This window comes from Suncus etruscus, chromosome 2 (assembly GCF_024139225.1).
Source record: "Suncus etruscus isolate mSunEtr1 chromosome 2, mSunEtr1.pri.cur, whole genome shotgun sequence".
Taxonomy (NCBI): Eukaryota; Metazoa; Chordata; class Mammalia; order Eulipotyphla; family Soricidae; genus Suncus; species Suncus etruscus.
In genome coordinates, this window is record NC_064849.1 from 11257713 (window position 1) to 11283787 (window position 26075).

The 26075-nt window shown below is 50.4% G+C and overlaps 1 protein-coding gene across 1 annotated transcript in view; it reads right to left on the minus strand.

Annotated features, from left to right (window-relative positions):
- Positions 1-25680, minus strand: part of CPPED1 (calcineurin like phosphoesterase domain containing 1) — a 28465-nt gene extending 2785 nt beyond the window's left edge. Inside the window, exons 1-3 of the mRNA XM_049768502.1 lie at positions 25523-25680; positions 14654-14872; positions 2510-2932 (exon numbers count right to left, since the gene is read on the minus strand). Coding sequence (XP_049624459.1) covers positions 2510-2932; positions 14654-14872; positions 25523-25595 — 715 coding nt within the window. The 5' untranslated portion in view covers positions 25596-25680. The remainder of the gene's footprint in view (positions 1-2509; positions 2933-14653; positions 14873-25522) is intronic.
- Between the last annotated feature and the right edge of the window lie 395 nt (positions 25681-26075).

A 26075-nucleotide genomic window follows, 5' to 3' on the forward strand; every position in this document is an offset into this window, starting at 1 on the left:
TGTGCTTGGGATGCATGGTGCGGGGCATTAACCTCTGAGCCTCAGTTTCCCCATCTGGAAGGGAGGACTCAAAAGCGACCACCTTGGTTAGGGGGGAGGGAGCACTGTGAAGTGAGTTCAAGGTCACATGCAGGAAGCTGCAACAGGCCCTTCCTCAGGCAGTGCTCAGTAATTATACCTTCCTCGCTCTCATCCTTCCCCTGAATGCCACCCACCCCTTTGCCCAAATGACATCATTTATGCTATTCATAATTTCCTTTTTTTTTTAAATTTTTAAAAGGCGATGGTAAGCGTGCGTGTGAGATGGTGTGCGGGGGGCCACACATTAAGGCTTCAGTCCCGAATGGACCATTTCAAGCTTCCCATTTACCCGGTGCCCAGGCCCCATCCTAAACACAGCTGCCGGGACAAGAGGCTCATTAGAAAGCTTGTTTTGACGGGGTGGCTTGTTCAGGCATCAGATTGGAAATCTGGCCAAAAACACCCGGGGGAGGTAGAGAGAGGTGGTGGGGAGCCACAGAGGGGAGGTGGTGAGTGCTAGTGTGATAAGGGGGAGAGTCCTCTGACCTGAGTTCAGTCCTGGACCTGGGCAGAGGAGCAGCATGAAGATGTGCACACCTCTGGGGAACCAGTTTTGGGGTGAGTGGGAAGGGGAAGTTCCTCAAGAACTTCAAGAGTGTTTCTCCATATACAGTTTCTCCTCTTTCTGCAGAAGGGACCCATTTTGTCCCCTGAATGACCATGAATGCATCTGAATAGGAGGAAGAAAGGAGGGAGAGGTGAGAGAATGGGCAGGTGGATGGATGATGGATGGGTGGGTGGGTGGTTGGATGGATGGTTATGTGGACAAGTGGTGAATGGATTGTTGGGTAGATTGATGGAATGAAGAAGGGATAGATAGAAGGAGAGATGTATGATAAGTCAATGGGTGGAAGAAGTGAGTGGATGGATGGACGGTTGTGTGGGTGAATAGTGGACGAGTGGGCAGGAGAATGGATGGTGGATAGATGGTTGGGTAGATTGATGGAATGAAAGAAGGATCGATGGAAGGAAGGAGAAATGGGTATATAGATGAATAAAGGTAGAGATGGATGGTTGTGTGGGTGAATGATGGATGGATGGGCAGGTGAATGGATAAAAAGATGGGTGGATAGATGGTTAGTTGTGGGTGGCTGGGCAGGAGAATGGATGGTGGATGGATGGTTGGGTAGATTGATGGGAAGGAGGGATGGATGGAAGGAAGGAGGGGTGGATGTACAGATGAATGAAGGTATAGATGGATGGTTGTGTGGGTAAATTATGGATGGATGGACAGGTGAATGGATGAAAAGATGGGTGGATGGATGGATGAGTGGGTGGAAGGAAGAAATGGATGGTTCCTGGACAGATGTCTGGATGGACAGCTGGATGATGGATGGGTGGTGAATAACTGGCAGAGAGGTAGTGAAGGTGAGAGGAGGGGAAGGAAGGAAAGGATAAAGGAGGGGAAGGAGAGAGAAGGAAGGGGAAGAGGAATAGCAGGAGAGGAGTGTAAGGGAGAGGAGGGAGGAGACAGGACCAAGTCATGCCCTGGTTTTGTTACCCACAGTCTTGTCTTTGCAAATTCAACCAGGAGCTAGGCACTAAGGGGAAATGGGGGATTTATCTGTGATGAAATGGGGGCCCCTTGGCAGAAGTGAGTGGGAATAGAGAGCAGAGTGCGACACCCTCATCCCCAATGGATCGCAGTTCACTTACTTACTTACTTACTGCTTCCTACTTACTAGTGGCATTTCTGGGCCAGACAGAATTTCCAAAGCAGAAAGAGAAAGGTTCATATCTGGGAGCCCTGAGTATGGGGCCTGGAGTTCCAAGGTGCAGCCCCACTGTGCAGCCACTGCCCAACCCTTGCCCTTCCCTTTGGCCTTCCCCTCCCCACTTAAAAAATTAAAGAGCCACAATGAAGCCACAATGAAGTGGCCGGATGCCCCCTTCACATAGGATTAAGGAAGGGGTTGGGGGTACATGTGTTCTCTCCAAAGATATGTTACAACACAATTATCCTAATTAGGCGCTACCTGGATGTTCTAATATGTGTTGGACATAGTTTTGGGTGCTGGCATTTTCATGCAAGGAGACCAACAGGAAGAAGAATAACGCTGGGGCGGAATGAGGAGGGGAGCTGGAGGCACCAAATCCCCTCCCTGCATGGCTCTTCTTCCCCCCTGCGCACACAGCCTTGCACTTAATGACTTGCACAAGATGGCACTGAACTTCTGGCCACTCTGAGACAGCCACCATTTGCCTATGACGAGTCCCAAGCTATTCTTGACATGGTCAGCATTTAAAGGCCACTCAGCCAAGGCCTGACTATGACTAATGTCTATGACACTTAGATGATGAGGGAGGTTCTGGGGGTGTCCTGGTGGGGAGGTCACCCTCTCCTTCAGCACCACTATCCCAGGGATGGTGAAGGCAGAAGGTTCTAGAAACTCCCCCTCCCCCCCCACTGCCACCAGCTGGCACCTACCTGCCCTGGTGAACTTGTCGGCCAGCTCCTGGCGGATGGCCGAGCCCAGGTTGAAATAATCATCGTCCTCGCTGATGCTCTGCAGGAAGAGTGGAATGTGCTGAAAGACCACGGCGTGCCGGCACTGCAGCTCCCGCGCCAGGCCCAGCTGCTGGTCCAGCCACCGGTCCTGGGCCTCCTTTAGGTCGGGGCACTGTGAGGCATCATGCCAGAGCTGTGAGTTGAGCACCAGGAAGAGGACACCACCTGCCCAGAAGCTGAAGTAGTCGTCACCCCATGTGCGGCAGAACTCGGCGATGGTCTCGGCTGTGGGGCTGTTGCCCACGTCGTGGTTGCCACTGACCAGCACCAGTGGGATCTTGGTGTCCACCTGCCCCAGCACCCGTTGCAGGTCCTCGGTCTGCTCCTTCCGCCACGGCGTCCCTGCAAGGGGGACAGGTCCTGAGAGGGGTGTGAGGCTCATGGCTTGCTTGCCCCAGGGAACCTTCTGGAAACTCATCATGTGTATTTGTGTGCATGCATGCGCACGTGTGTATTGTGTGCTGTGTATATGTGTATGAGTGTATTGCATGATGTGTGTAAAATGTGTGTATGTACATGTGGCACCTGAAACTCCATCCACAGGGGCTTCCCTGGGGGGCCTTGGGAGATGTCCTGGGGATGATCTGAGACATGAGGTCCCAGGGTGCTCCCTGTGTAAATGGAAACACACCAGGGATCCCGTTTCTGGGTACCAGTCCTGAGGTACCCCCCCTGGGTAGCTTGACCCAATACACAAAAGCCCCCCCAGACTCTGGGTGCCCGAGTCACCCAGCAGTGCCACACCAGCACTGCCCTAGCCCGCTGGCAAGAGGGGGTTTGCATAGACTGAAGATCTGGGTGCTGTGTGGGAAAAGCCCGAGGCCCTTCCCACCCTCCTTGTCCCTATGTGAAAGCACCAGCAGGTGGAGTCTGCTGAAGTGGCTGTTTCACCGGTATACCTACCACTTCCGCCACAATTCTGATTCCTCAGGCCCCTTTAGTGCCCCATCACCCCCACAAAGGCCTCCAGGAAGCCGATGACAGAGAAAACCTTGACAGAGTCACCAGGGTAAGACACTGGCCTGCCCCATTCCCTGCAACTGGGAGTCGGGTCACATGTTTCCAGATGTGGATCAGAGGTGGGAGAGAATCTCACAGCGAGAAAAGCCAGTGCCTGCCCCATGCTCAGCGCTCAGCCAAGATGGTGGCAGGAAAGGGGAGCCAAGCGCAGTGCTCAAGCTCCTTCCCACAGTGGCAGCAACAGGTGTAGAAAGGTGACAGGTAGACAGGACCCCAGCACACAGCTTTAGGGTCGTCGTCGCTGAGGGAAGCAAAGATGCCTAATGGAACTTCTCAGTGAAGATGTAAGGTGCCGGGCAGAGAGCCAGGCGGACAAAAATGGAGGGAAGAGCAGAGAACATTCCAGAAGCTGAGATGGCAGGAGGTGAGGCCCTGAGAGTGTCTCTCCCAGCTGACTGATAGCCCTTTCTGTGTCCTAGGGGAGCTGTCAGACAGGAACCCTACATTTGTGGAGGCTGGAATGGAGCCCCACAGCGGCCCTCCTCCATCAGAACTGTTAATACCCTGGTTCCCCATCACATTCCAGCTGCCATCGGAATATCCTTCCTGCAGGAAGGCTGCAGCTGGCTGGGCCTGGGATCAAAGCTCTTGGGAGCAAATTCCAGAAGGCCCTGAGGGAGCTGCATGCAGACAGGGACATAAGTCTCCACGAGCCGGTGGGAAGGATAGAGCAACATGGCACAGGCAAAGCAGCCCCATGAGCTCACCTACCCATCCAGTTGCCCACCCTGCCGGCCAGCAGCTCACAGGGAAGGGGAAGCTCTTTGCACCCCGAGACCCCCCCCCACCTGCTAGCTGACCCCCACAGAACTGAAGGTGTCTGAACAGCCGGTACTGAGAACGACCCAACAGTGTGTCACAAAATCTAGTTTCTGTTTTAATAAAAAGTTTTTCTTTTTTAATTCCCCTTTCCCTCCCCTCCAACAGGAACAAGCAAACCAGTGTTCTTAGCAGGAAACAGACCAGAAAAGAGGTGGTACAAAACAAACACACAAGCATCATCAAAAACAAGCCAAAAAAAAAAATCAAAACCCAAAAAAACCTCTTTTCTGTCGATTCCCTACAGGTACAAGGACTCAACAGGGATTAGGCTGGCGCCTGCCCAGTCCCTAGCGGGGAAATGCAAAGGAAAGAAGCTACTGCAGATGCACTTGGACCCTGGCAAAGCCATCAGTAGGGCTCAGGCTCTGAGCACTCTGGCAAGAGTCTAGCATGCCTTCTGCACCTAGCTGGCCAGGGAAACAATTTCTGATACATGGTTAATCAGGAGGAACAGGGACAGCATCAGAGCCCAGCAGACTCTGATTTTGGATTCGCATTGTGCTTAGGGGTAACAGCTGAAGGGAGGGTGAGATGGGGTGATTGAGTGGTGGTGTTTGAAAAGACTCGGAGCCAAGATGCTCCCTGGTGATCCTGAGCTCTTAGGACAGGTGAGGTGAAGCCCCATGGTATGATGCTATCCAACTGCAAGAGAACAGACAATTTTCTTGGGGGCACCAGCTGTGCACCCCTAACAAGGAAGGACAAATGAACCATCGCTTGCTGTTCATGGTGTCCTCACCTGATGCTGAGTGCCTGTTCCTCTACTATAACAGACCCCCCCTCCCCTGGGTGTGAGTAAAACTGCCTAGCCAGTGGGGTGAGGAAAGGGACATAGTTTCAGCAGCTCTTAGTCACAGAGGGTGGACAGTGGAGGGGACACACTGAGGCTGGGAGTGAGGCTGAGGGTGCCACCACTGAGAACAATGGGATTCCTCATCTTCCCCCCAGCCCACTGTCCCATCTCTTCCTGCGAAGGAAGGAGGTGCCCAAGAGAACCTAGGGATTATAGGGCCATGCACAGTGCTGGTTCTTTGGGGAAAAACATTCTGCCACCCCACCCCCCAATTTAGGGATTAGCAATATCCACTGTGCCTCCAGGTTCAGTGTGCCCAAAGGAAAATGGAGAAGAGGTGTGAGGGGTGGAAGGGTGCAGCTGGGGACACAGGCTGGGAAACTGCCTGGCTGAATGCTGGGATATCAGAGGGTTGTATTTTAGGGTCCTCTGCCTAGATTTGAATAGTTTAACCAGCTCGAAAGTCCTAGACAACATACTCAGGGCTTTGCCAGCTTATGGAAACAGGTTATGGGGGACCTACGCCAACTATGACGTCAAGACTTTCCTTATCAAGCTGCCTGGCCAAGATGTGGAACTAGACTCACCTTGACCTTCTGAGGGCGATGCACAGGGTAAAACTCTGTCTCAGGAAGCTGCTAAAGGCGGGGAGCATGGAGCCTCTCAAGAAAGGTCGATGGCACAGAGATGACTCAGAGCCAACATGAGCTTGTTTGGTGAGATTCTGAGTGCCAGGGACACCCCACTATGGCTGTCAGACTGAAGACACACTCTCACCTCCTACCTTCCCCACACTCAGACGCCAACAGGGAGCTGTCCAGGACAAAGAGGAAAAAGGTCACCGCATTTTACTTTAGACCTGCAAACTTTTTTTTTTTTTTTAAAAGAAACACAGGCAAAGAACAAAGACTTAATAATAAAGTTTATGGTGTTAAAGACCCAGGAACTTGCGTTATCAGACATTCCTGGAAATGGGGCAAATAGCAAGAAATATGGGCTGGAATCCTAGGAGGCTGGCTGGGCCGAGGAGCTATCTCCAGGCTGGAACACAGGCCTGGTCCTGCACAAGGGTTTGACTTTCTAGGACTCTTTGGACCCAAAGTCCTGAGCACTAGGAACATTGCCATGAGCAGCCCACTTCCCCAAAATAACCCCCCACAAAAGTAAACACTCCATGAGCTTGGGCTACTGCCCCATTATATTTGGGAGCTTTGATTTTTGCAAAGAATAAGCAGGAGCTGTCATGGATGGCCTCTCCTCTCTGGTGTACATCCCATTTGGGTGGTAGAAGTGACAACTGCTTTCTGGGCCTTGAACCTCCAAACCCACAACAACACAACATGAAGCACCTTCTTTCTTGGGCTGCATGAACAATGACTTCAGTTCCTCTGGGTGCAGAGGCAGCTAGTCATGTCCCGGGGGTCCCTCACCTTCCCCTCCCACCCAGTCTAGGGTCAGAGCGGAGAATCAGCTCATCAAGGGGGGGGGGGGGAAAGAGGGTGAGACCATGGCACCTCTGCTTTCATTGGCTGTATCCTGCTCAGTCTGGCCTCTAGGGGGTGCCCGCCAGGCTACCAGGCCAGGCCAGGGTAACAGAGGGGGCAATAGGGAGTCCCAAAGGAGAGAGACACTGGATCTTTTTTCATTTGGGGGAGGGTCACACCCAGCTGTGCCCAGGGCTGACTCCTGACTTTGACCTCAGGGATCACTCTTGGAGGGTTTGGGGACCCCACAGGATGCCGGAGATGGAATCCGGGTCGGCTGTGTGCAAGGCAAACATCCTCCCCGCTGTACTCTCACTCTGTCCCCGAAAGTGTTTCTGTCTTCAGGCATGGAAGACAATATCGAACACACTCGCTATTATTGAATTAAGGGGCCCTGCCAGTGTTGATTTTCGTGAGCGTTTATAGGAGGCTGCTGGGTCCTTAATGAGGGCCATTCTGCTGCTATCTCAGAGATGCTGTAATAACAAGGGGCTTGTTTATGCTGCATGAAAAACGGTCCCCAAAAATAAAAAGGCAGGAATTCGGTTCTGCACATTTAATAGGCAGGAAACCTGCCCCCAGTGGTAATGGTCATGACTTCTGTGTGGTCTAGGATTAGAAGTACTTTTTCTCCTTTCGTCGTCTCCCCAAATTTCTTTGCATTCAGCCTGTACTACTTTAATAATCACTCACAAACCCCACATACATTATTTTTTAAAAAACAAAACAAAACAAAACCCAGTCTCAGGATGAGATGTTTGCATATTTTAGCTCCCAAATGCATAACTGGAAGCCGTGGACAAGAATACAGATAATCACCGTGCTCCTTATTTTGAAACTGGAACAACTGCAATTTTCAGGGGCTTAAAATTAAAAAATAGGGGGAATAAACACTCTTGAATGGTGCCTGGTGGGTTTGAGTAAAGTTTGTGTACAAGCCTAAGAGCCCGAGGGTCAGGCTGGGGGGGGGCTTCCTACATGGCCTCCCATGGCCCACACCCCACTCATCAGATAACTGTCACCTCAGGAGAGGCCCCCAAATGAAATCAGCCCAAATCACAGCTGCCACATCAGCTGCCAATTCCTGCCCACGCCTGTTCCATGGAGGAACAGTAGTAACGAGGCCCCTGCAGATTGGCAAGCTGGACCCTGTGCCTGCCATCGAGGGCAGGGGTTTCCCTGGCTGCCAGCTCTGGTTCTAGGGGTGGTGGTGGTGCCAGGACAGTTTGGGTCTGAGCCAGATGCTGCCCCTCTTGGCATTTGGGACCCTTAGAGGGGCATCATCTTCCCAAGAGTCCATTTCTAACCCCGAAATAAGCTACATGGCTTCTGTTTGCTGGCTCAGAACTGTCCCAGGACAAGATACAAATTGAAGCACGGGAGAGTCACTTGTTTGGGGCTTTGCTTCTTTTGGGCAGCGAATAAATAAATGAAGGAATAAGTGAATGAGTGAATGAGAGTGAATGAATGAGACCTTGGAAATATGGCGTAGTGTCCTGCAGAAAACTCTGGAGCATAGCAAGATTGGGGCCAGAGTCACTCTGACAGAAGGACAGGGCTCTTTGATGGTTCCCATATGGAGCTGAACAAGAAGCACATGGGTAGGATTTGGAATTATGTCCTAAGTCATTTATAGGCCTCGGACGAGCAGTTGTGGGAAGGTTGGGCATTCCGTGGGAAATGCACACAGGTGGGCAAAGTGAAAACACAAAGAGCCACCAGTAAACCCACAGAAACACACACCAGGTGTGGGCCCTGCTTGGGATGAAGCCAGGTGACCCCAAGCTGAGAGCAAGCCCCTTTGCTTCCTTCTCACACAAGACGAACACAGCTGATGGCAGGAACCTGTGGCCTTTGCCACCTGTCCTTGCTTCCCTGGGTGGAACTCAGATTGTGACAGTGTCGACCCCTCTTCCTCAGCAGCCATCCTGGGAACACAGAAACAAGGCCCCCCTCCTAAAGAGGAAGAAGCACTGAGCTAGGAAAAAAGCCTGGAATGGGAGCTGGAGCGATAGCACAGAGGGAGAGTGTTTGTCTTGCATGTGGCCAACCCAGGTTTGATCCCCAGCATCCCATTGAATCAGCAGAGCCTGCAAGGAGTTTTTAGGTGTGGCCTCCAAACAAAAATCAACCAGAAAAGCCTGGAATGTTCCAGGCACGCTCCCTTCATTCCCTGCGTGAGATACAGCCCCTATGTAGTTGGGATTCTCTGCTCCAAGCCCTGGACCCCTGACGGGAGCTGGCAGACACTGTCACAGCATTTCTGGTGGAGCTTCAGTTCTGGGACGGCTGGGCCCTGCATGGGTGCTCGACTAATCCTCAAGCTATTTCTGGTGTTCTTTAAGCTTTTCAGTCCCCCCATTTCCTTTAAAACTGCTGAAACATTCAAAGCAAATATATGCATATGCATATATATGTATATATATACACATACACGCATATTTCACTGAACACCAGGGAGTGAGATATATGTGTGTATGTGTATCTGTTATGTTATTACACACATATCCACATGAAATTGTTCCCAATGGTAAAAACCTATGAAAGAGCCCCCCCCATGAGAGGCCAATCAATTAAGCACCCCAGAATCAGAAATAATCAATAAGCTTTCCTGAGTCAGAAATAAAAAGGAAGCCCTAATAATTAACCAAAGTATTTAGGTACCTGGAGTCAAACCCCATCATTTGTTTGTTTGTTTTGGGGCTATACTGGGTGGTGCTCAGGAGTCACTCTTGGCTGTGCATTCAGGAATCATTCCTGGCAGTGCTTGTGTTCCTTATGGGGTTCTGGAGATCAAATCCATATTGGCCATGTGCAAACAAGCATCCTCCCTACTATACAAATCGCTCCAGTCCTAAACTCCACTTTCTTTTTTTAGAAAAGAAAAATTGCTAATTAATCTTTTTTGAAATAAAATACTTTTCATTTTTTTCATGAGACTTGATATACTTATGCCAATTTTTTCACTTTGTATTTCTTTAATTTGGGCATGGTGGTTTATAACTGTTATTAGTAAGTAGGATTTAATACATAAACTACTTCAAATCTCATCCTCCACTTAGGGGTCTGTTTCTCACCAACCAATGCCTTTGGGTCTCTGTCATTTCCCTATTCTGGGCCTTCAGATCCCAAATATGACAGTGTCACTGTGTCCGTCCCTCTCCCCCTGGCTAACCTCACTCACACAGCACTCTCTAGATCCACCGTGTGGCAGCAAATTTCATGATTTTCTTTTTTGCCCTTACAACCAAACAGGCTTTCATTGTGTACCGTGATATCAGTTCTTTTCTCCCAGTCACCTATTCCTGAGCACTCGGGTCATTTCCAGAGTCTGGCTACTATGAACAGTGCTGCCATTGAGCACAACAGAGCAAATGTCTTTTTAGAATTTTTGCATATTGGACCCTTGGGGGTAGGTGTCCAAAAGTAGAACTGCTGGGTCATATAAGAGCTTAAGTCCTAGCTTTCCTTTTTTTGTGTGTGTGGGGTGAGGTTGGGACATATCTAGCAGTGTTTAGGATGTTACTCCTAGCTCTACTGTCAGAAATCACTCCTGGAAGGCTCAGGGGACCCCCTGGGATGTCAGGATCGAATTCAAGTCAATAACATGCAAGGCAAATGTTCGAGCCCCAATTCCTAGTTTGTTTTTGGATAAGGTTGTCCGTGTGGTCCACTTCCATACTGTCTGTCCTACAGGCAGCAAAGAGATGCCCCTACCACCTGAATCAACATGTCCTGCCTCCCTAAGATCTCTCTGCTTGAAGACTTTTTTTTTTTTTTTTTTTTTTTTTTTGCATCACACCCAGCAGTGCTCAGGGGTTACTCCTGACTGCACTCAGAAATAGCTCCTGGCAGGCTTAGTGGATCATATGGGATGCCGGGATTCAAACCACCATTTGTCCTGGATCGGCTGCATGCAAGGCAGATGCCCTACTGCTCGCTAACTCTCTGGCCCATGCCTTGAAGATTTTTCATTCGAAACTAGCCTTCAACTATATAAGCCAATGAGACAGTGGGGAGAGTGGAGGGCACATAAAACCTTAGAAAATGAAGAAGGCTGGAGCGATAGTGCAGTGGTAAGGCAGTTAGGGCATTTGCCTTTCACAAGGCTGATCCAGGACGGACCTGGGTTCAAGCCTCGGAGTCCCATATGGTCTCCCAATCTAGGAGCGATTTTTTTTTTTTTTGATTTTGGTTTTTGGGTCACACCCGGCAGTGCTCAGGGGTTACTTCTGACTCCACACTCAGAAATCGCTCCTGGCAGGCTTGGGGGACCATAAGGGATGGCGGGATTCAAATCACTGTCTTTCTGCATCTAAGGCAAATGCCCTACCAATGTGCTATCTCTCCAGCTCCCCAGGAGCGATTTCTGAGCGTATAGCCAGGAGTAACCCCTGAGTGTCACCGAGTGTGGCCAAAAAAAAAAAAAAAAAAAAAAATTAAAAAATTAAAAAAAAAAAGAAAATGAAGAGAATTAGTTTTTTTGGGAAGCAAATCTATTTCAAGACTCTCACAGACTGTGACAGGTTCGTGGCTGAACAAGATGTCTCAGACCTCAAAGGGTTCCTCACAGCAAAACACTGACTAGGTGCCAGGGTGGGTAGGACTGTCCCCTGGTCCCCAACTCATCGCCACAGCCCTTGTCAAAGGAGCTGGGACACTCTGCTTCATCCTGACAGCTCCTACTTAATCCCCCCTCTACTGGGCTTTCTGTTCTGTCACAGCCCGTCTCTGAAGAGGAGGGAATAAATCAATTTGTGTCCGCTGGGAATAGATCAAATTTATTAAACTCTGAAAATCAGAAATTGGAGGGAAGGGAGGGAGGGGGCAGATAAACAAATGAATAAGCAGATGGAGGCCCCTGAAACCAGATGAAATATTACATCTCTCTCTCTCACTCTGCCTGCGTGTATGTCCACTGCCCGTCTCCATGCTTTTCACCTTTCAGAGTTACAGGCTCAAGGCCCTGGGCAAAATGGAGTTTGTAAAACAAGTGCAGTCCGCCCGGCACATCATAAATTCAGCAGTTGGGGTGATGAGTCAAGTGGGTTGTTCATTTCTCACCCTTATTAGCCTGTCACGCCGTCTACTGCCAAAGTAGATTTCTCTGAGAAATAGCTATGATGCTAGGGATAGGTCCCCTGGGCCATCTGGTGTCCATCCTGCCATTGAAATTCTTTTTTTTTAAACTTTATTTATTGTTTAACTCATTGATTGATTGATTGGTTTCTGAGCCACACTCACTGGAGCTCAGAGGTCCTCTTGCCTATGTACTCAGAAATCACCATTGGAAGGCTGGGGGACCACATGGGATACTGGGAATCGAACTGGGTCCCTCCTGAGTTGGATGCATGCTATCTCTCTGGCCTCTTGGCATTGAAATTCTATTGCTGCCAATGTGATAGAATTTGGGGGTAATGTGCAGGATCCCAGATAATAATCTGTGGTATTTCACCTCCATGAATAACCCTGCTCTCATAGTGGGCCATTTGCTAATGGTTCTGGCTCCAGTGGGTTCCATCAAGATCTAGCTAAGAGTTGTTAGGAGTCAAGATATATTTCTCCAAAGCAGCATGGGGATGGGATGGCTGCTGTATCTGCATGAGGCCCCCCTCAAGAGGCAGCTGGTAAAACAGGCCCTAGGACAGCAGGGGAGGTAGGAGGGCTCAGGCAAAGTGTGAAATACACCTGATGGTTCTCAGTTCTTGTTTGGAGGGGCAAAGAGATGAGAAAGGGACCAGCATCCAAGGGCCATCTAAGGTTTCCACCTTCTGATGAATACAAAAGGCCTTTGGAAGCAGCTGGAGCCATAGCATAGCAGGTAGGGTGTTTGCCTTGTAAACAGCCAACCTGGGTTTGATGCCCAGCATCCCATATGGTCTCCTGAGCCTGTCAGCAGTGATTCTTGAGTGCAGAGCCAGGAGTGAGCCCTGAAAGCCACAGGGAAACCAAAGGGAGTTGAGGTAGCCTCAGTGTCACAGAGAAAGTCAGGGAGCTTATTATACTCCAGGGCTGCAGACAAGAAGATTCCAGGAGAAGCCAAGAGACACAGTAGAAGGAAACCAGGTGTGTCCATGGGGGCGCAGCTGAGGTTGGAACAGAATGGCCCGTGCATGGCCTTGGGCCTGGGGCCATCAATGTCTACAGCTCCACTAGCTACTAGGTGGGGTTTGATTGTCCCAGAGACTCTGGGTGCCATGGAGCTACTACAGAGCCCCCTCACCTGAATTCTCTCATCTGTAGATATGGGTTGGCAAGTGCCTGGTTTGTGACCGGTACAAGCATGAGGAGGTGCAGATATGGGTGAATGTTTACAAATGGTAAAGCACACAACGACTTGCACTAGGAAAATGTTTTACTTCAGTCTTCTGTTTTGTTTTTGGTTTTCTTTTGGCCACACCAATGGTGCTTGGGGTCTGTGCTCAGGAATCACTCCTAGCAGGCTAGAGAGACCATATGGGATGCCAGGGATCAAACCCGGATCAGTTGTGTGCAAGGCAAACACCCTATCTGTTGTGCTATTGCTCTGGCCCCATATTCCTGTCTTTCTTTCTTTAGGACTTGATCCAAGATATTTAAGGGGGGCAACTAAAAGCATATGTTTTCTGACTTGTGTTGCTTATTCATATATGCATTCGATAACAAGGTGCTAACCAGTCAAAGCAAGTAATTCCTTTTCCTAAGGCTGTCCCTGCACATGAGAGAAATGAAGAGGAAGCCACTAATGAATATTAAAATAAATTGTCGATTGTTCTTAAGATGATTTGTTTCATCTCAGACCGCAAAACTTAAAGTGGCTCCAGTCCTTTCAGTGGCTGTGTTATGGCTTCCCCAAGTGGGTCAAATCTTCAGAACAGACATTAATTCTGCCTGGCTCGCCTGGAATCTAAAATATGGATTCTAGAAATGTGTTAGTGCATATATGCAGATATATGCAGGGCTTTCTGACCAACTGGTTGGTCAGATTTATGATTGCAATGATTCTTTTAAATTTACTCATACTCGGTAGATATTTAAGAAGCAATCTCACTGCATGGGTGGAAAAAAAAAAGTCATTTTTTTAACCTTATTTTGAAATCGGACTGAATATATTACCATAATTCAGAACAAACTGGTAAACATCATCCAGAATATGTTATATAACTCTGGCGAGTCCCATATGATTGTTTTTCTGTGGTGATGGAGCCAAGCCAGTGGTGCTCAGGGGTTACTCCTGGCTCTGTACTCAGAAATTACTCTTGGCGGTTTTCAGGGGGACCAGAAGGGATGCCAGGGATTGAGCTCAGGTCAGCTGCATTTGAGGCAAGGCAAACACTCTACTTGCTGCACTACTGCTCTGGCCCATAAGATTCTTTTTTTGGTTTTGGGGCCATACCCAGTGATGCTCAAACTCCTGGCTATGCACTCAGAAATCGCTCCTGGCTCGGGGGACAATATGGGATGCCAGGGATCAAGCCTATGTCCGTTCTAGGTCAGCTGCATGCAAGGCAAATGCCCTACCGCTTATGCTATCGCTCCGGCCCCAAGATTCTGTTTTATAATGAAAATAAATATGACATAGACCAAAAATGTTTTTACAACTGTCCAATAAAAGCAGAAGTTGGTTCATCTTGTGTGGTCCAGAGCAAGGCCCAAAGATGCTGACTGGCTGGGCCGCTTGGAAGGAACATCAGAACCAGGAAGGCCTGGGTTTGTAGGTACACACTGAGGCAGAACAACATAGAGACAGAGCGTGAAACAGAAGCGAGTTAAACCCTGGCCATGCAGCCAGGAGCCTGTGAGGGTGGCATTTGATGCATTACTGGGATAAGCCTCATCATGTTCTGAACAGGACCGGAAAGGGCTATTTCTCTTAGACTCAGTGGCACTGTGACAAGTCTGGGGAATGGGGAAGTAGGGACTGTTCCCTGGGGAAGGAGGAGGAGGAGTGGGGGTTCACCTTACCTGGCATGGCGTGAACGAGGTCACCACACAGCACGAAGAACCTGGGTCGGGGTGTCAGCTGGTTCACGATCTGTACAGCCTGTTGGGTGAGTCGGATCTCCTGGTCCCACTCGTCGCCGCCATGGTCACAGTCGCCTGTGGCCCAGGCCTTCATCAGTCCGAATTGAGGGTCGGCACCTTGGATGAAGTAGAAGGGCCCTTTCCATTCCCTTTCTGCTTCTGAGAAAGAGAAAGAGAAAGAGAGAGAGAGAAAGAGTGGGAGAGAGAGAGAGAGAAAGAGAGAGAGAGAAAACAGGAAGAAAAAAAATGACTGAGTTGACCAGGAAAACTGTGCAAGCAGTGACACTCTTTTCCCACTGATTAAGTAGGTCATTTTAATAAGCTGCTGCCGAAACACACCATTTTCCTGTCATAGTCTGGAGGATTTTGATTTATACTAATTATGTCTGGGACCTGGGGGATTCCCAAAGGCCATGGTGACCACATAGGCCACCAGAACAAGGCGGCCATACTCTTTGTTTTAAAGCTTGTGGTCCAAGTTGTTAATGGGGCGGGGGGATGGACTAATGCTGGATAATGGGATTTTAATTAGAATGAAAAAGAACCCCAAATTGAAAGCATTGAAAGCGGCTGGAAGTTGGATAGGAGGCGAAGCATTTCCCTAATCTTTTGGGTGAGGTTTAATGGCCCAGTCTCCTGCTTTACTTGGGATGGGGGCAAGAAAAATTTAAATTATGAATTATGATGCAGTACCGGAAATGAAATCTGAACAACATCAGTCACTGTGGGGGCGACAGTCCCTGCTAACATTTCCAAGGTATCAGAGTAGGGCTACATAAGGAGGTGCAGGGCTTTGGGCATGTGGGCCCCACCAGGCTCTTGGAAAACAGCGAGCGAGGCTGCCTGAGCCCACACCTGGCCGTTCTCTTTCCACTGCTTCTGCTGGCCTGAAAATCTTGGGGCAAGGGAGCTCTGCCTGTTCATGAGAAGGGGGATCTCTATGTTGTGTGCAGCTTCCCCCAACATGTAGACCCATGTCGGGCACACAGAGTCTCTTCTTGCGTGTGTGCGAATGTGTGTGTGTGTGTGTGTGTGTGTGTGTGTGTGCAAAGTGAACCAAGAAACAGTAAGTCAGTGTTCCAAGATCAGCATCTGACCACACCACATACCCCCAGGAGCTTTTCCCATCTCAGATACATTCACAGATGGGGCAGGTCAGTCAGCTGAAGAAACAGCACTTCCTTCGGAAGTTCGGGATTTCCATGAATTTCCTGAGAAAACCACCAGCATTGGACTCAGGTTGGGGGATGGATTTCCCTCAGGGGCAGATGGCTCTGGGGCTGCAGTTTCGGTGGGAGCAGGAATGGCTGAGCAGGATTCTGAGGGGGAACATGGGCAAATGTTTAGCAACCTTAGGCTGAAAGGATAAGACAGTGAGTAGGGCTCTTGCTTGCCCAGAACCAAGTCCAATTGAACATTCAGTACTGCATAGGTCCCCGAGCCCTACCAGGTGGGAGCCCTGAGCACAGAGCCAGGAGTGAGCCCTGCTGAGCACAGAGCCAGGAGTCAGCCCTCAGCACTGCTTAAACCCTAGAATCCCTGCAACTGTCTCCCCCCCCCCCCCCCCAACTTGCCTTCCTCTCCTTGTTATACAGGCAAGATGATGCATACTGTGACCACAAGGGGAGAAACTGAGGGGAGGGAACAGTCTCGTCCTGCATTGTGGTAGTGAAAGTGAAGTGGAGCCCCCAGCCCCTCTTTTCCACATACACAACATTGAGTATTCACATGAGATGACAGCTCAGCAACCCTAGTTTTAGATGAGACACTAGTGAGCCTCATAGCAGGACCACTAGAGCCCTGGTAGATATGGGGAGGTGATGACTTCTATTTGCTGTTTGGACCCCCAGGGTCAGGGCAATCCACTGACATGGGAGGAGATCACAGGTACAAGTGTCATGAAAACAGGTGCCAGGGGAATGAGTCCCATGGGACTTGGTATCTTAAGCCAGGAATGACATACCAGGGGTCCTGGAGGAACCAGTAAGAACCTTGAAAATACTTGAAGCCTGTGCCAGGGGGGTTGGGAGGAGGGGGGAATAAGCCCCACAAATTCTCCCCTCCTTTTTTTTTTTTTTGTTTTTGGGCCACAAGCGGCGGCGCTCAGGGGTTACTCCAGGCCCTGCGCTCAGAAATCACTCCTGGCTGGCACGGGGGACCTTATGGGATGCCAGAATTTGAACCACAGCCGTTTTGGATCGGCTGCGTGCAAGGCAAACATCCTACTGCTGTGCTATCTCTCCAGCCCCCAAATTCCCATTTCTGAGGAAAAGACAATTGCTGGCATTTTGTGATGTGACTCAAACAATAAAACTTCCTTTTCCCACCAGCAGCTGCCTTAGCCTTGGCCTGCCTCTTGGGCAGTCTGCAGAGCGGCTGGAATGGGGCAGATGAATCAGAAGCCAATAAGGAGGGGGAGCATCACCCCAGGATACTCGCATAAATCATCTTGCTAGAACCACCGCAATTCATCAAGCTCCCTACAGCAGAGGTTTCAACAAATAGTTTCCGGTGACAGTTGGTCGGCCTCAATGAGTCAATAAACCTTGGAGGCCTTAAAATGAATCTTTCATTATTACCTGTTTACTTAACGATCAAACTTGGGGTGACCAGAGATTTTTATGAAGATGAGGTGCAAAATATAGAGATGTGACCTCTGGTGGTTGACAGCCTGCACAGCCTAACCTACTCCCCTGACCATTCTGATAAAGACAAACTGGTGATCCTGGCATCCTACTCAGAGGCACCTGTGACATCTTTCAGGAGCTGTGGTACGAGGTCTCGCCTTCATTTTAATCGAGGCTGAATGGAGGTGATTAAAGGCTCTGATGCTTGTCTCCAGAGAGGAGCATCTTATGGACATGGGATCACACTGGCCACCCACATAAGGGACTGAACTGGAGGGGCATAATGAAAGTGAATTCTTGGGGGTGGAGAGAAAGCACAGTGATAAGGCGTCTGTCTTGCAAGCGGCCAACTTGGGATGAATGTGGGTTCGATTCCTGGCATCCCATATGGTCCCTGATCCTGCCAGGAGCAATTTCTGAGTGCAGAGCCAGGAGTAACCCTTGCCAGGTGTGGCCCCAAACCAAAGCCAAACCAAGAAAAAAAAACAAACAAAAGCCCCCCAAAAAGTGAATTCTGGGGCCAGAGTGATACCACAGTGGTATGGTGTTTGCTCTGCACACAGACAACGTCGGAAGGACCCAGATTTGATCCCTAGCATCCCATCTGGTCTCCCGAGCCTGCCAGGGGTGATTTCTGAGCACAGAACCAGGAGTAACTCTGAGCACCGCTGGGTGTGGTCCAAACCCTTTCCCCCCAAAAAAAACCCCTGAGCATCACCAGGTGTAGCCCAAAAACAAAAAGAAAAAGTGAATTCTGGGGCCAGAGCTATAGTACAGCAGGGATCCCTAAGCAGAAAGCCAGGAGTAAACCCTGAGCACCACTGGGTGTGGCCCAAACTCCTTCCCCACAAAAAGTGAACCAACCCAACCAACCCAAACTAATCGAGAGCAGTTGGAGCGCAAATGGACGACCATGTGAAGGAGACGTGGTCCAGCTCTGAGACAGACAGATCTTGTTGCAGGAAGAAAGAAAACCTGTCAATTAAATTAAGATCTTGTTTCTGACTCGGTTCGGATTAAAACAAGACTGTAATTGTTTCAAAATAAATTTGACACAGACCCCTGGATAATGCCTACAGGTTTCTGAGCTTTGAGATAAAAGCATTTATTTCATTAAAATGCCCAATTCTGCAGGGATAGTAATGCTCAATTTTTCTTTAGTTCTTTCTATGTTAATTTTTACAGTGCTTGGGGTCCTGCTTGGATCTATTCCCACACAGTGTTGGGGACCCAATAGGGAGTGGGTGGCTTCTTTTTTGGGGAGGATCACACCTGGTGGTGTTCAGGATTTACTCCTGGTTCTGTGCTCAGAAGTCACTCCTGGCAGGCTCAGGGAACCATATAGGATGCTGGGATTCAAACCAGGGTCTGTCCTGTGTTGGAAGTGTGCAAGGCAAATGCCTTACCATTGTGCTATCGCTCTGGCCCCAGTGGGTGGCTTCTTGTGTGTACTGCATGTGACACCTCCAATTATAGTCATTTCTCTAAGGAAACAGGGATCATGTAGGATGGGTTTCTGGATCCCTCTGGGGGGTCCACCAGCTTCTGATGGGAACGTGAAATGAGGAGTCTTCTTCACACCATAAGCTGGTTCAGTGAACCCCAGGTTGCACCTGATCAGTGGGTATGGAGCTGAAGCCGGGTGAGTCAACAGCCTTGTTCTACCTTCCTGGGAATTGGGGAAAACACCAGGGTGAATCAGGCCCATCTCTTACGTCACCAACAGGAGGCTGGTCATAGCTCAGGCTCAAGGTCACCACACTCGGGACCCGAAGCTTCCATGCAGGGACTGTTGAGACTCTGGGTCACGAAGGGGACTGGACCATTCCTAGGCTGCTGCCTGCCGTGGTCACCCTACTAGGATGCGTCTGTCCCCAATGAAGCCTCCGAATGGAGCCACACAGCAAGAAGACCTGGCGTGGGGCATGGGGACAGGGTGCTTGACGAAGGGGTCCATTACTCGATGTCCTAGACAACAGTCTGGGGTACAGCCTTGCTCCCAGATTCCCATCTTCCATGATCTTCTCTGGAGATGACCAACTTGGGGTCACTGGATGTAGCCATGTGCTTCCTGCCCCACAAGTGTGGATCAGGATGGTGTGTTTGTAGTTGAACTCATGCTTTTTGAGAGAGAGAGAGAGAGAGAGAGAGAGAGAGAGAGAGAGAGAGAGAGAGAGAGAGAGAGAGAGAGAGACAGAGACAGAGACAGAGACAGAGAGACAGAGAGAGACTCAAGAGCATGGACTTCTCCAAAGGTAGAGAGCCTCTCAGTACACATCTCAGTGTGGAAGTAGGAAACACGAAATAGCACTGCTCAAGAGGAAAGAGGTAGGCAACATATATGTGGATTCCATGTTCATGAACTGGCAACACACATATGCACAGCACCAATAGTGGGTCTCGAGAGCACATGCCTGTGGTCGCATTCTCAATGCCCAAGGAGTTCCATACTTTGCTTGTCTTTTCCCGTGTTCCTGGAACATCCAGGAGTCCATGTGGAGGGTTCCAGCCATGGCAGAGTCTGGGGCTCAGCCCCTGATTCCCTGAGGTCCACCTGATCTGGAGACAATCCCTTCTCTCTCTACAACTCATCTGTGCACTCAGGTGGAGGCAAGAGACTCAGACGGGACTGGAGTAAGGAGCCGGATCCAGACTAGCCAGATCCAGACTCCAGGAGGGTTGAGCCAGGGAATCTCCTTCGGCACAGGGGAGTGGAGAAGCCACAGCAGTACCCCAGGTTTGTCTAATTGTTGGGTTACTGATCCTATTCTAGTCTATAAATATACTCCATCCTAGGGTGTGATCTGGTGATAGTATATTGGATTATTCCTTACTTGGTATTCTTCTCCCACCCTAGGGTGGGACTGGATTCTTGTCAATAAAAGCAGGGGTCTGAGGAAGGCAGGGGCTCATTCTTCCATCTTTTTTCACTGAGCTGCGCTCCATCTTAGGAGCAGAAAGCTTCTGTGGTTTGAATCCCTTGCTTGAGCACTGGATTTCCTGAACCCCTTCTTGTACCTTTTCACTGTGTGAATTATTTTCTGTGGATCTCTACACCTGGAACTGTTCCCCCTGGCCTCATGGAACAGGGGAATGGGAACTGCCTTTCCTGTCTGGGAGCTCGGTGGGAATCAAACCTCAACCAATCTCCTAGAGAACATGACCCTTCACGAATGACACGAACCAAATAAGCCACCCTGGCTGATGACATCACCTCTGCCAAGCAGGACCCGAAGTGGAAATCCAATTTTGAAACTCATTTCAAAACGCTTTTGAGGGAGGAAATAGGCCTGGGAATGAAATTTGGTTCCTCTACCGCGGAGGGCGGCCAGGGCCTGGCCATCTCCACAATTCAGCTGACTGAGAGAAAATGTCCCTGCAGTCATCTTTCAGAACGAAGAATGGAAAGATCTGGAGAAGTATTACATTAGGGGTGGTGAAGCCTGGTGCATCTGCCTGCAGTGTTAGTGAGTGCTGGGTGACTACACCTGAAGAGGATTTTTAAGGCTTATAAAGCCACAGAAGGGCCCAAATGGTGGCACAAAGAGTGGCAGAGCACTGGTGCTGTCCAGGCATGGGTTTGAGGTCCATTCCCAGCTCCATCAAAAGAAAAAACACAGAAATAGAGTGAATCCACAAAAGGTTCCCACCCATCACTTCTCGTATGGGAAACTAAGTATATTTCGGGCTCTTCCTCTCCCAAGATCTTACCCCTCATTCATTCTGCTTTTTTGTTTGTTTATTTGTTTTTTGGCCACACCCAGCAGCGCTCAAGGGTTACTCCTGGTTCTGCACTCAGAAATTGCTCCTGGAAGGCTTGGGGGGCCATATAGGGTGCTGGGGATCGAAGCCAGGTCCGCCCCAGGTCGTCCTCATGCAAGGCAAATGCCTTACTGCTGTGCTATCACTCAGGGCCTGCCTCATTCACTCTTTTTCTATCTTTAGGGCTTATTTGCAATTGTCTGCGAAAACTGACTTTTAAATATATCTGTCTGAAATTAGGGATTTCATTGATCTTTGTGCCACTGCCAATTAGTCCACGGCTGACTATGACAAATGCGTTCCCAACCGCGTCAAAATCCATTTGTCTCTCGCCCGGGAACAAGGTCCCTGAGAGTCGGTTGAGGCTGTGAGAATTCACAAGAATACACGAGGTTGCCACGATTCGTGCTCTAGGCTGTGTTAAACCTGGCTGTGTTGAACCTGCCTTACAGCCGGTCTCAGGTCTCAGGGTGGACTTGGCCCAGTATGTCCTTAATTGTTTGTTTTGGGGTCCACCCAGTGGTGCTCAGGGGTTACTCCTGGCTCTGCACTCAGAAATTGCTCCTGCCAGGCTCAGGGGACCAGATGGGATGCCAGGAATCAAACCTAGGTCTGTCTCAGGTTGGCCGCGTGCAAGGCAAACGCCCTATTGCTGTGCTATCACTCCGGTCCCCAGAATGTCCTTAATTCTCATAAACAATGATCCCACTTCCAAAACCCAGTTTGCCTTTTGGGAGCTGGCCTGGAAGGTACTCTAAGGGTGGGACAGTCTGATGGGTTCAAGCTGTAACATGAGGTGAAGCTGCAAAGGGGGGCCTGGCTGTAGGGACAGGGCAGGAACCACCCCCCAGAGTGGCACCACTTGTCTGTGAGCAAGAACCCGAGTCTGCAGAGCAAACACCATCTGGGAGCACTCCCACACCTGGGCTTCTCCTGTCCAGGGATGCAAATGAAGGTGGGGGGCAAAGGAGATGGGGGGCACAGGTACAGCCCAGTGGAAATGGGACAGTTGCTATTCACTCATCCATGCACCAAACGCCCCGAAGGAGTGTCCACTCTGGCTCAGTGCCAGTGTCATGGTATCACCACAGCCTAGCCGCCCCTGTAGCTGGTCCCACACATGGGCTTCCATGGGGGCCATAAAGACTGTGACAATGACCAAATCTACCATTTCCTTCAGAGCTATTGAGCAGGGCAGAATTATGGGAGGCAGAGGCCATTCCTGGAGGCTTCGGGGCTCCAATGTGGGCCCAGACCAGGAGCCACCCCTGCTCTGCGGATGCTTAAAATCTCCTGCCTGGCACAAATATGGACAGTGGCCAGTGAGCCCTCACCAAATGAAATAATGTCCCCCCCCACAGGTCTCTACTCTCCAAAGAGGGACTCCCTATCACCCTGGATCTTTCTTGAGCTGCTGTGATAGTCCAGAGCCTGTCACATCCCCAACTCTTCCTATTTCTGCCCCTTTAGGGAATCACTCTGCTTGCCCTGGGTCCGAGGGGGCTCAGCTCTCAATCAGTTATGTGCATGCACCCTCTCAAATAACTGAATTAGGAGCTGGAGTGATAGCACAGAGGGAGGGCACTTGCCTTGCAGCGGCTGACTAGGGTTCGATCCCTGACATCATATATGGCATCCAGGCATAAAACTTTCTTTTTCTTTTTTTTTTTTTGGTTTTTGGGCCACACCCGGCAGTACTCAGGGGTTACTCCTGGCTATCTGCTCAGAAATAGCTCCTGGCAGGCACAGGGGACCATACGGAACACCGGGATTCGAACCAACCACCTTTGGTCCTGGATCGGCTGCTTGCAAGGCAAACGCCACTGTGCTCTCTCTGGGCCCATCATAAAACTTTCTGAGTGCAGAGCTTAACATCACTGGGTGTGATCACCTGCAAAAAAAACCCTCCATAAAACTCAGAACATGTGATTACTGCTGTCTCCTCTGAAACAGCTGCAGAAGCTAAAAACATACAGAAAAAAACCCACCACCAACATTGTAAGAAAACCACCAAAAGTCCCTGGTCTCTAAGGCAGGAAACATGCTGGTGGTAGAACGAGTTGGAAAAATGATCCGCCGCTGGCGACTTTTTAAGCCATCGTGGATCTTGATATTTCCACCTGGGAGAACAGCCTCGAAACAAATGTCATAAACTTTGCAGAAAGACAATTATTTGCTAGGAGAGCGTAGTCTTAATTAGAATATGTGTCAAGGAAATATAATTATCAATTTGCCTAATTAAAATGAGTATCTGAACGTGCCTGAGAAATGCAAGCTTTCTCACGCAAGGCATGTACGTTCTGTCTTTACAAACATCTGCTTGGGGGCTGAGCCTCGGTGCTAATGGGCTGGGGGTGAGGGGTGGGAGGGGGGACTAAGGGGGAACTATGGGGAGGTTTGCTGTACTCATAGCCCCTTGGAACAAGAGCCTGAGTCGCTCAGGGAAAGATCTGGAGAGAAAGTGCCTACCAAGGACCAAGGTGATTATGTGTAAATCTCCCCCCCCCTTTTTTTTTGTGCCATATCTGGCACAAAAAGGGGTTACTCCTGGCTCTGTGCTCTGTGCTCAGAAATTACTCCTGGCAGGTTCAGGGGACCATATAGGATGCCAGAGATGGAACCTGGGTCAGCTGTGTGAAAGGCAAACGCCCTCCCACTGTGCTATCACGATGGCCCAAACTTTCCTTGATTCTAAGCATCATATCCCACCCCCAGTTGTGGCACTGGAGATAGGGGCTGCTGAAAAGTGGTGAAGTTTTGGGGGTCAAGCCCCACATGAATGGGGTCTGTGCAGTCAGCAAAGGTACCCTGGAATTCTTTCCCTTCCACATGTGGACAAGGGGTGCAGATGGGAGCTGGAGCTGAGCCCCTGGGAGCACAGGGACCTCACTGTGGCCCTGAGCTTGACACCTCCAAGCCATAAGAGGGGGGTGTCATCCCTGGGGGGGGGTGTCTCTCACGGTCTGGCATGTGACGGAAACAGGGCAGTATTTACTCTCCCTCTGCTCTGTTAGGCCGCAGGGACCGCTGGCTCTGGAAGGTCACCCAGCAGGCTGTAAGGGTCCTGGATGGGTGGGTGGGGTGGCCTGAGGCCCCACTGCTAGAGCAGGCTGGACAGGTGGTGTGTTTGGACAAAGGTGGGACCCAAGAGGACCAGGAGAGGGTGAAGAGGTCTAGACTAGCCCCTACAGGATTCAGGAGGGGCAGAGACAGGTGGAAGTGGAGGGACCTGAGGGGAAAAATTCACTCCCAAGGAGATTAGAATGATTGCCCTGGAGCTACTGATTACAACAGGGACAAAGTTCAGATTGAGGTGGTTTTGGGGCCACACTCGGTGGTGCTCAGGGGTCACTCCTGGCTTTGGAGACCACAGTCCATCCTAGGTTAGCTCGTGCAAGACAAATACCCTACTACTTGCGCCACCGCTCTGGCCCCTGTGTTCCTGCTCTTGCTCTTTCCCAGGAGTGGTAAAAGAAGGGAGAGAAGGAGATGGTTAGATAAGAGGTACAAGAGAAGTGGCATTGCAAAGGGGGGAGAGGAAGAGGAGAAGGAGAACAAGAGGAGAAGGTTGGGGAGCCTTTAAAAGGGGTGACTCTTTTAAAGACCCTTAAAGACTGCAAGCAGCTGAAAGTTAGTTCAAAGCCAAGAATGGGCTGAATAGTCAGGAAGAGCAGGAGTAGAGGGGAGAGGGAATATGGACAAATCCCCATTGTTTAAAAAAAATGAAGGCCAGCCATGAAATTTGGGGGATGCAAAAAGTCCACATAGGACCATCAGAGCCAAGGTCCCTCTAGGAACTCTAGATATGCACCTTGTGGGATGTAAGAGGGTCAGAGTCTGGACTGGGGCACACCGACACCCTTGGCAGCAGCAGGCTCAGGGCAAGGTAGTGGGTGATCTGCTCCCTAACATTGCAGACCTGGAGGGTTGGACCCCCTCCTGGCTTGGCAAACCACCAGAATTAACTTCCTCCCCTCTATGCACTTGTCACTCTGGGAAAACTGAGGCCAGAGCCAGTTAGAGGGTGTGAGTGTGTGTGTGTGTGTGTGTGTGTGTGTGTGTGTGTGTGTGTGTGTGTGTGTGTGTGTGTGTCTCCAAGAAAACTGAGGCCAGAGCCAGTTAGAGGGTGTGAGTGTGTGTGTGTGTGTGTCTCCAAGGCAGGCTTGGAAATGAGGGGTGGCTTGGCAGTGCCCAAGATGTTGGATGGGCTCGGCTTTTCCCAGCCCGGCCAAGTGGGGTCCATCCAGATCAGCAACCCCCAGGCCTTCCCCAGGGGGGTGCTCCCGCGAATACGTTCCCCCAGGTCCTCCCCGTTTGCCTCGGTACAGCCCCGGTGGGGTCCGGCAGGATCCGCGAGCCCGCGATCGAAAGTTCCGCATCCTCGAGCCGGCCGGCTGTCCCCCACCCTGCCCGGCCGTACCTGCGGGAAACGCGTCCAGGGTCCGAGCCCGGGCTCGGGGCAAAGCCCCCGTCGCCGACTCCGCAGCGGACATGGTGAGAGCGATGTCCCCGGATTCGCTTCGACCGGCGTGGCAGGTCGTGCCCGCCACCAACTGTCCAGCCCAGGCCCGGCCCTGCCCCGGCTTGGGGCGCCTCTAGTTTGGGCTGCGCTGGCCCGACGTGGGTTCGGCCTCTCCGCGATCGATTGAGGCGCCTGGGGAGTGGCCCCAGACCTGGATCATGATGATAGATAGATCTCTGGGGTGTCTCCAGACAGACCCTCCCAGGAGGCCCCTTGCTTTCCAACCTGTTGGACTCAGTGGAACATATGAACACTGGCAGGAAGAAGTGGCTAGTGGAAGTCCAGTCCAGGCCTGGTGGAGAGATACTTAGGCTAACTAACATTTCCCCCTGTGGTCCAATATTCAAATCTAATTTATTTGTCATCCAATAGTCCACTATTTGAATTGAACCAGAAGCCTGATATTTTATTTGTCATCACAACCTTAAGACTAGAAGGATGGATCACAGTA